General features: G+C 34.0%; 1 protein-coding gene across 1 annotated transcript; it reads right to left on the reverse strand.

The window, feature by feature from the left end:
- Nucleotides 1–146: 146 nt before the first annotated feature.
- Nucleotides 147–7,732, reverse strand: Deaf1 (Deformed epidermal autoregulatory factor-1). Its single transcript, XM_008201283.3, has 3 exons — nucleotides 6,729–7,732; nucleotides 2,469–2,956; nucleotides 147–668 (listed from the first exon to the last, which is right to left on the reverse strand). Exons 1-3 carry the CDS (start codon nucleotides 7,330–7,332, stop codon nucleotides 483–485), a joined length of 1,278 nt encoding a protein of 425 aa, XP_008199505.1. The 5' UTR covers nucleotides 7,333–7,732; the 3' UTR covers nucleotides 147–482.
- Nucleotides 7,733–8,809: the final 1,077 nt, after the last annotated feature.

Genomic DNA, 8,809 nt, shown 5'->3' on the forward strand with positions numbered 1-8,809 from the left:
CGCGACTTTTCGGACACTGTATACTCCGAATTTTCTCTCCTATTTTGTTGAATCATAAAAATATTTTTTATTTTTTAAATTCACGCCAGAACCCATTTGTAGTCGAAATAAACCTACAGTTTGGAAGGAGTTAGAAAACAATAAAATAAACGTTAAAAATGCTTTAATTGTTAAATAAAGTAGCACAATTTAGTCCTAATGCGACGAGCCGTTCAAAATTTACAAAATGAAACATATGTACAATATATACACCATCATGATAGAAATTGATAAAAACCCCACGAGAATCCACAAACGCAGACAGATATGTGTGGGCAAGATACTATAAATATCATGCTGTCAATTAAATTTCTGGTCCAAGTAGCCATGACTTTGGAGTTAAGTTGCCTACTTAGCTCCAAACTCACCAGTCACTTTTCTGATCAGAAAAAAACACTAAAAAGTAGGGCTATTTCAAACATAGCACAAAGTCATAAAACCGGTTATTGTTGCTCTCCGCTTTCAACAATCAGCATAATTGACTGTTGTGAATTAGCGTCCGTTGTCACACCCCTAACACACTCGACTTGATGCGAGACCCAATCCTTACGTTGACAGAAAGTGGAACAGTAAGGCGTCCGCCGACAGAGGGAACATTCGGCCAGTGCCTCCCTGTTGCAATTCGCACACTGTAACAAGAAATAAACCTATTAAAAAATGTCTACAAAAAAGTAACCAATATTTTTTCTTGCAGAAAAAAAAAACATTTTGCCTACAGATTAATTAGATTTTAAAATTCATTAACCTTTGAAAGCAGTTAACTGAGATATTTAAGAAAAACTTACTCCCAAAGCTTTTATACATTTTCGAAACTAAAGCTGTAAACAAAAATGTTCTTTCCTTTACATTATTTAATACATAAAAAGGTTTTCTTACTTTTTAGTCTTTATTTGTGATCTCTTAACGATCTCCTATTTTTCAGAAAAATCAAGAAATTCTTTAAGGCTATTCTCTGTCTATTCTTCGAATTGTATTCCACTTTTTTAATGAAAGCTATGAATCCATTATGATACATACAAAAGAAAATAATATATAAAATTTCAAAAAAATTGTTGCTATATTTTTTTAAACTTAAAAAACTTTAAACTAACTTTTTAAGCTTAATATTTTAACAAAAGAAAAGAAGTTATTCTTTCATCAAATAGGTAAATCCCATTTCAGTTCATAGTAGAATTTTACAAGAACGCATTTGAATTTTTTCGACTGAAATAAAGTAAATAAAGAATCCATTGCGGGTGGGTGTTATGTGCTCCTTTCTTAGTTAATTTCTTAAAATGTCAAAAAAAATGCGTCATTCAATTGTCAACATTATCGCTTAACTATTGGCTATTTGCCGTTGTTTTAGCATGACAAAATTTCACTTCAAATAGCTTTGTTTTTGCTTTTTTAGCGTTTAATTTCGTCAAAAATAAACCAAAAAATCATCAATGTACGTCGAAATGAGCATAAAGTTTGCTTTTTTCAAGCATTTTTCACTTAGAAACGCTTTATTTTGCACAAAAATCCGTCAAAATGTGTCGAATTTCAAACTTATTGGTTATAATTATTATTATTAATAATTAAAGTAAATGTTACTTTAATGTCGTGACAATTAATTGTGTATGCAAAGTTTTAGCTTGTTTGGAAACAGAAGCTGTTCCAAGTTGCGATATCAAGCCAAAATAACTAATTTCTGAATAAATTGAACATTTTTTTATTAAGCGCAGTTTTTGTTAAAAAAATACGTTTATTCAAATACTGAAACATGCCAAAAAAAACTTAGAACTGTATCGACAAGAAAATAGAATTTTCTCATTTGAGACACAATTTCATTTAGCAAATCGGCTAATATGTGGAACTAAATCAACAGAGAAAGATCAATAATTGAAAAACAATACAATAAAAAAATCTGATTTTTTTGCATAAATTAACATTTTTATAAGACGATTTTTGTTGAACAGTAAGCTAAATTTAACGAAATCATAAAAAAAAAGTAAAAATGAAAACCTACTCATGTGATGTTCTTCATTTCATAAAAAAAATTACACTAAGCGACTTTTCTTAATATTAATAATCTAAATTATGTATATTCCATAAACTCCTCAAAAATAATAAAATTTGCAACATTAAAGGAAAGAAATTGTTGTTTGGTCTCATTTTATGTTTGATCCGAAATGGTTTGTTAACACCTTGCTTATTTTTCTAACTTGGCTAATTGTGAACCAATTGAAATTGAAAATGTGGTCCTCCATTGCTGGCATATTAATAATTGTTTACAACAATTGTTAACTGCTTATAAATTATTATTTAATTTAAATATTATTGGAAGATTGCGGATATTACATGTGTATGCAAAATTTCAACTAGTTCGGACATTAAATTCGACAAAACAGAGAAATAACAAGAACTAAATCAGAACTTAAGAAAAACAACAAATGATTAAATTCTACCTTTTTCTGGTTATCGTCCAAAGCCGGTTGCAGGGTTGTATCCGAGCTGCCATCAGGCTGAAGCGCCGCCACTTGAGCCTCCACTCGCGCCGCCAAAACTGCAGCATCCTTTTCTCTTTGAAATTTCTCCGATTGTCTGCTAATGGCGTCACGTAATTCTTCAACACCTTTGCGGAAATCGCTCGCTAGTCGCGTTATTTGCGACGCGATGTCTTCGAGCCGTTTCAAAGAAGCTGTGGGATCTGAATTGACCACCGGTTCCATTAACTGATAATCGGTGGAGTCTAAGCCTTCGGCCAGGTTTTGCCATGCTTCCTCTTTCGATTGCTGATTGCCGTCACTGTCTTCGCCACAGCTGCGCTTGTTCGGGTCGTGATCCTTTCGACGCTTCCTTTTGTAAGGGGTGAACAGGCGGACGGGACCTGTTGCCGATTCATCATCGCAGCAAGCGGCGCAAGTGCAACTTGTTGCATGAGGGAGGATAATACCTAAAAAAAAGTATGAGTTACAACACAGCCTTCACTGAATTACAGTTAACCATTTTTTTATTTCAATTTTTTTAAATCAACTTTATCTGATATACAGAGTTGTAAAAGGTGTAGAAGCTCAAGCCATGACCGTTTTTAAACCGCACCTTTCCGAAATGAAATTTCGATGGCAAATATGTACATATATATGCACAAGAAAAAACTTCTCTCGAAACTTCCGGAGATTCTTTAATTTTTTTATGTAAAATATTGGAAAAAGACGCAAAATTACAATTTCAAATACCAAATATACTCACAATAGGTAATTAACTTACACAATGGGACACATTCGAGTTTTTCCACCATCACTACTACAAGTAAAAAATTTATAAACATCGTGACGATGCAACTAATCAAAACATGTTAACCATTATCGTTATAAAACAAACCTAGTTTAAATTGTTTCTGACACCCTTCGCAAAACTGTTATTTTATACTTTGTGATTACATTAAGTATGAAATTTGTATGTGTTATATGCCACTCTGTAAAAAAATTCCAAATCACAAAAAATCAGTACCTAATTTTCTATCCATGTTCATGCAAGTGAATCTATTTGGTCACAAGAATAATATCTTCTTAAAAGAAGAGTCTATGTTATAACTTGGCCGCTGCGGTCATATTTACAGCCTGGAGGCTACACTATTTCAAAGAACACTGAAGTGGCAATAATCAAGCAGTTATTTTCTCAATGTTTAATTTTATTTTCTAGTTCAACCAGCAACTTTCGATTATTTTGATTTCTTGCAAATTTCAGTGAATTAACAATTTTTTGTTCTAATGAGGGATTTTTGGTTCCACCTGGTCATCTGTCTCCACAGGCAAACATTTTTTTTATTAATTTACTGCTCCATTGATCGATTTGTTGTAATAGACTGTAAAAAAGTAATAAACCCATCATTAACTAGGGGATCAACGAATTTTTTTCCTCTCTCAAAATATTTTCAAAGTAGATACTTTTTCTTTTATAAATGTCACCCCATACAGCGATAATCCTGGGTTTTATAGAAAACAAAGCTTGTCTTCAAGACAAATTTTATTTTCCCTTAAGTGCCACCCAGACTGGAAGTATTCGTGACTTGTTTTTAACGACCGATATTTGCTACACTTTTTGTACTAGCAAATGATTTCTAGTTCAGTTTTCTGTTATAGTAAGCGATTTTTTGTTATGATAATATGATCATTACGATTTTCTGGTTAATCTTTTTTTTATTGGAACCCACTTTTTTCTCAATACTATGTTTCGATAAGTTTTGGTATTTGGTAAGTTAACTAAAGTTAACTGACAATTAGTAAAGTGAATGTCAATAATGAAATAGTTATTTGTACACCAAATGTTGTAACTATTTTCAAAAAAATCATTCAAGCCTTGCAAACTGACAGTTGTAAAAAAATTATGGATTTTCTTTCCCACTAGAAATTTCAAACCAGTGTTGGTGTGTAGTGTAGTCAACGTATTTTAATTTTGGGAGCACTTGCAAAGTTTGCAGCTCACCATTGTCAAAATACACAATTAGCTATTAACACTATTGCGTGACATTACTTAAAACTACTTAAAAAAACTGTTTAAAGCAAAAAGAACCCATATCACCTAACGGCATAGAATCCATGATACGCCTATGGAATCGCTTACTTGTAGTAACAGCATTCAGACCTTCGCACTGATTGTACACTTGGGAATTTCAGAATAAAAAGGTGTTTGCAGATCGCCAAAAAATTAACATTGACGGTATAGGGCACCTTCTCTCCACGGACATAAGCACTAGCAATTATCTACTTAGTTTGAAAAAATGAATTCAAATATACAACGTGCTCAAAAACTGGCGAACCAACTCAATGGTGTGTGGTAGAGAACTAGTTACATATAAAGGTAGAAATAGTAAAAAAAATCTTTGTATTAAAGTTATTGATAAATAACAGATTTTAGATAAATGATATGTGGCAACGTTGTCTAACAGTCATGATCGCAATTCAGAAATAAAATTAACTAGACGCCCTCTGGTGTTGACTTTTGAACTATGTCGAAAACAGTAAAAATTCCACATTTAACTGACATTTAATGAATTGTTCAACAATTTTGCGTGTATAGTGTTAATTACTTACAATAGAAAGAATCACTTTAAAAGTACGTGGTGGTAAAAACTAGCTTTGACTTTGGTTCTGTCGTTTTTCGTGGTATAAAGTGTTTATTGTTGGAACTTGAAAGTGGATAAAAAGTGAAAAATATTTAAATTTTGATTACAAAGTGTTATCAAACAGTTGTCTAATTAAAGATTATAAGTAATGGATCACAGCGAACACAAAGTTTGGCTCAAGAAACCAATAAATTAGTGAAGTGTGTGAATTTTAGGTTAGAATTTTCCACTGAAAAAATCATGAAATGCTGCGGTAAATCTACAAAACTACAATAAAGATTAACAACTGCTGATACATTTAAACGTAAATTATGCCAAAAGGTAGGCTTTTCAATGTCTTTGTAGTAATTTTCCAATAAAGAAAGTGAACCAAACAGTCATTCGTTATTCGTGTTTTCCTCGTCATCTCTCATTTGTCAACAGAAGTTTTTTGCATCAAAGATACAATAATCATTCCGCATAGGCAATGCAATAATTGTGAAGCCCCAAAATTCGTACAACGCTCAAAATATCCGAATAAACATTTTCCCGCCATTTATGGTTACTGTTTTCGACTTAGCTCAGTGGCGCCCCCAACGGTAATTTTACTTCCGAATAGAATTTGAGCAACAATAAAAATAAATCATTTTTGAAACGGTTTCCTAGGAAATAATTCCCAGTGTTGGCACATCTACACATTGTGATTTTTTGGCTAAATTTTAATTTTTTTAAATTAAAAAAACTGTTAAAGTCTGAAAGTACATTTAAAAATAATTATTCATCGTTTTGTTACGGAACGATTACCTGGTATGAAACATAAAAACATAAAAAATAATGAAAACTAAAGAAGTTAACACAATAAGTTTGCAGCTCCAGATTTTTTAAAATATGACTAGGAATTTTTTCAACATTTTTCCCGTAATCTGCACTTGCTTCTCAATAACGTACCACTGAGTTGGTGCGCCACTTTTTGAGCACCCTGTAGAGTAAAAATAGGTGGTTACCAACTAACATTTCAAAGTTTCCGCCAATTTCTCGTAGTTCTGGAAATTCAGTTATTTGGAAAATAATTTAGTTGAACTGAAATTGACTGGAATAATATACAAAATTTCAAATTTCTAGCTACATTAGAAGTTATAAAGTTTCTAATGTAGGGCCTAAAAGAATCATATGAAATGATATACAACCAATGTTACACACGTGCACACCATAAACTATATTTTGACCACTTCGGACTTTGAGAGGCTCTTTTATTTTTTATTCAAATTAGGTAATACTAGCATTTCCAAATAATTCATTAAAAAAAAATGTTTTGTTTTTCAGAAAAAACATAATTTGAAGGAAAAATCAATTAACGTTATTTAGCGTAAATTCTAATTATTATTATTATCTATGTTATGGTTATTTTGACGTGAAATCAGTGTGATAATACCACAACTTGTCTTGTGTTATGGGTAAGTTTCCCCTTTTCAGTGCTACATAACTCGAAAATCCCTCTTTCTTCCACTAGGTACTTTCACCCGGAAGCAAACATGATCTCAAACTTGAATGGAGCAACGTTGCCATTTGAAATGTTACACAATTCTGTGTTTTAAAGGGTCCCTCTGGAGCCCCCTCATACCTTCATCAATCAACGTTTGCAGACTCCTCCCGCCGAACCTAATACTCCTCTTCCAGTCCTTACTGGAGGCCCTTCCGCAGAGCGCCTCGAACTCGCTCGGCGTGTACCAACTGGAGCCCAACTTGATGCAGCGGCCTCTGCCCCCCGAGCCGAACCTGTTCTTGTGCAGCTCCGCCGAGGTGTTCTTGCACCTGACCGGCAGCACCGGCAGACTCGCCGCCTCGTTCCACGAGCCCAGGTTGGGCCCGGACACCGTCACCGGCGTGGAGACGGCCCCCGCCTCCGAGACGTCGCCCTGGATGACGATGGTCTTGAGCTCGGCCCCCGAGCCGTCGGTGGCGATGTAGCCGTTGTTGTCGACGCACAGCATCGGCTTGAAGTGGGGCAGCTGGTCCTGGGTGATGACGTTGAAGGTGCTGGTGATGAGCGAGCCCACCGGCAGGGACACCGGGACGCCCGCATGGCGCACCGAGACGGCGGAGACGCGCGCCTGCTTCACGTCCACGGAGGAGTCGCCATTCTCGCCGCCATCGTGCTCGCTCGCGAGCTGTTCGGCTTCGGAAATGTCCGGTAGGACGACGCCTTCCGAGTTTGAGTTCTCCATGGACGAAAACGCGGACACGACGACGTTTACCAAGGGTTTTTCGGAGGAAGCGGTCTCGAAGAGGTGGAGGAGTTTAACGGATTTACATGACGCCACTTGGGGTGATGACGATGACGGATGCACGGTTGGTTACTACACTTGCCGATATGCAGGCGGCGTGCAAGGGGCCGCGCATGCGCCGCGCCATTTTTGAATTTTACGCTCCGTTTTTCACAATGTAAGCGAATTTTAATTAAGACAATTAACCCATTTTACGACATTCCGTGAAAGAATTCAATCAAAATCAGCTTCAAAAACAAAGAAATTCAGATTCAAGCTGCAAATTTGTTACTGTTTATCCTTGATGGTGATTGGTGGTGGATATGTAAAGTGAAAGGTGCAAAAATTACGTAATTTTTAGATAAATATCTAATAAGTAATAATAACAATGAATAAATGAAAACAATAAGATTCAGAATTGTGGTTCTTTTATTAAAAAATTTATAAAAAATGCCAATTTTTCAAAAATCACTGCGAAGTCGCGTATGAATATTTTTCGATAAATTTGTAACAGAAAAACTCAGAATATCCCGTAGTTATAGCAGTAGTCGATTTTTACTTGAAACACGCAGGTAATGTACAGGGTGTGCCAAAACACAAAAAGTTGAATAACTCATTTTTTTCAAATGAAACACCATATATTTCTTTACACGCATCGATAGCATTTTTCATAAGCTTTCTAATGATATGCGGTTTGTATAGCAAATTTGAATATTTCTTAAAGTGTTAAAAAAATGTTCTTTTTTATTTATTTTATTATTAATTTTTGATGAGCAAAGTGAATTTATGTATCAAGTAATAATTAAAATACTAATGTAATTAATCACATTAGTATATATCAAAAAATAAATTACCATTTGACTTTTAAGATAACAAATTTTCTTGTACTAAAATGTTTTTTTTTTTTAAATCTCGAAAAATGTCTTAAATTTGCTATGCAAACCGTATACCATTAGAAACCTTATGCAAAATGCTATCGATATGTCTAAAAAATACATGGTGTTCCATTTGAAAAAAAAAATTGTTTAATTTTTTTAACATTTGTGAAGTAAAAGTCGACTATTTAGGTAAAACTGCAAGGTATTCTGAGTTTTTCTGTGGTAAATTTTCAGAAAATATTCATTGGCGACTTTGTAGTGATTTTTCAAAAATTGGTCTTTTTTATAACGAAAAGTTGAATAGTTTCGAAACGAAAACAGATAGACCTATAATAATTTATACAAAGTTACATTATTTTTTGTGTAGAATTTAATTATGCAAAAATATTTAGGGTGTTCTACTAAAAATAATATATCTTTTGTTCACCACACCTAGTGTATAATAAAAATATTTTTAGTTTATGTAATAAAAACGGTATGACTATATTTTAAATAGCAAAAAAATTATAGACCGGTAACACCGGCCACCCCTGGGTCACCCTGTATATGTAGTTAAATAA

Source organism: Tribolium castaneum, chromosome 1, assembly GCF_031307605.1.
Source record: "Tribolium castaneum strain GA2 chromosome 1, icTriCast1.1, whole genome shotgun sequence".
Taxonomy (NCBI): domain Eukaryota; kingdom Metazoa; phylum Arthropoda; class Insecta; order Coleoptera; family Tenebrionidae; genus Tribolium; species Tribolium castaneum.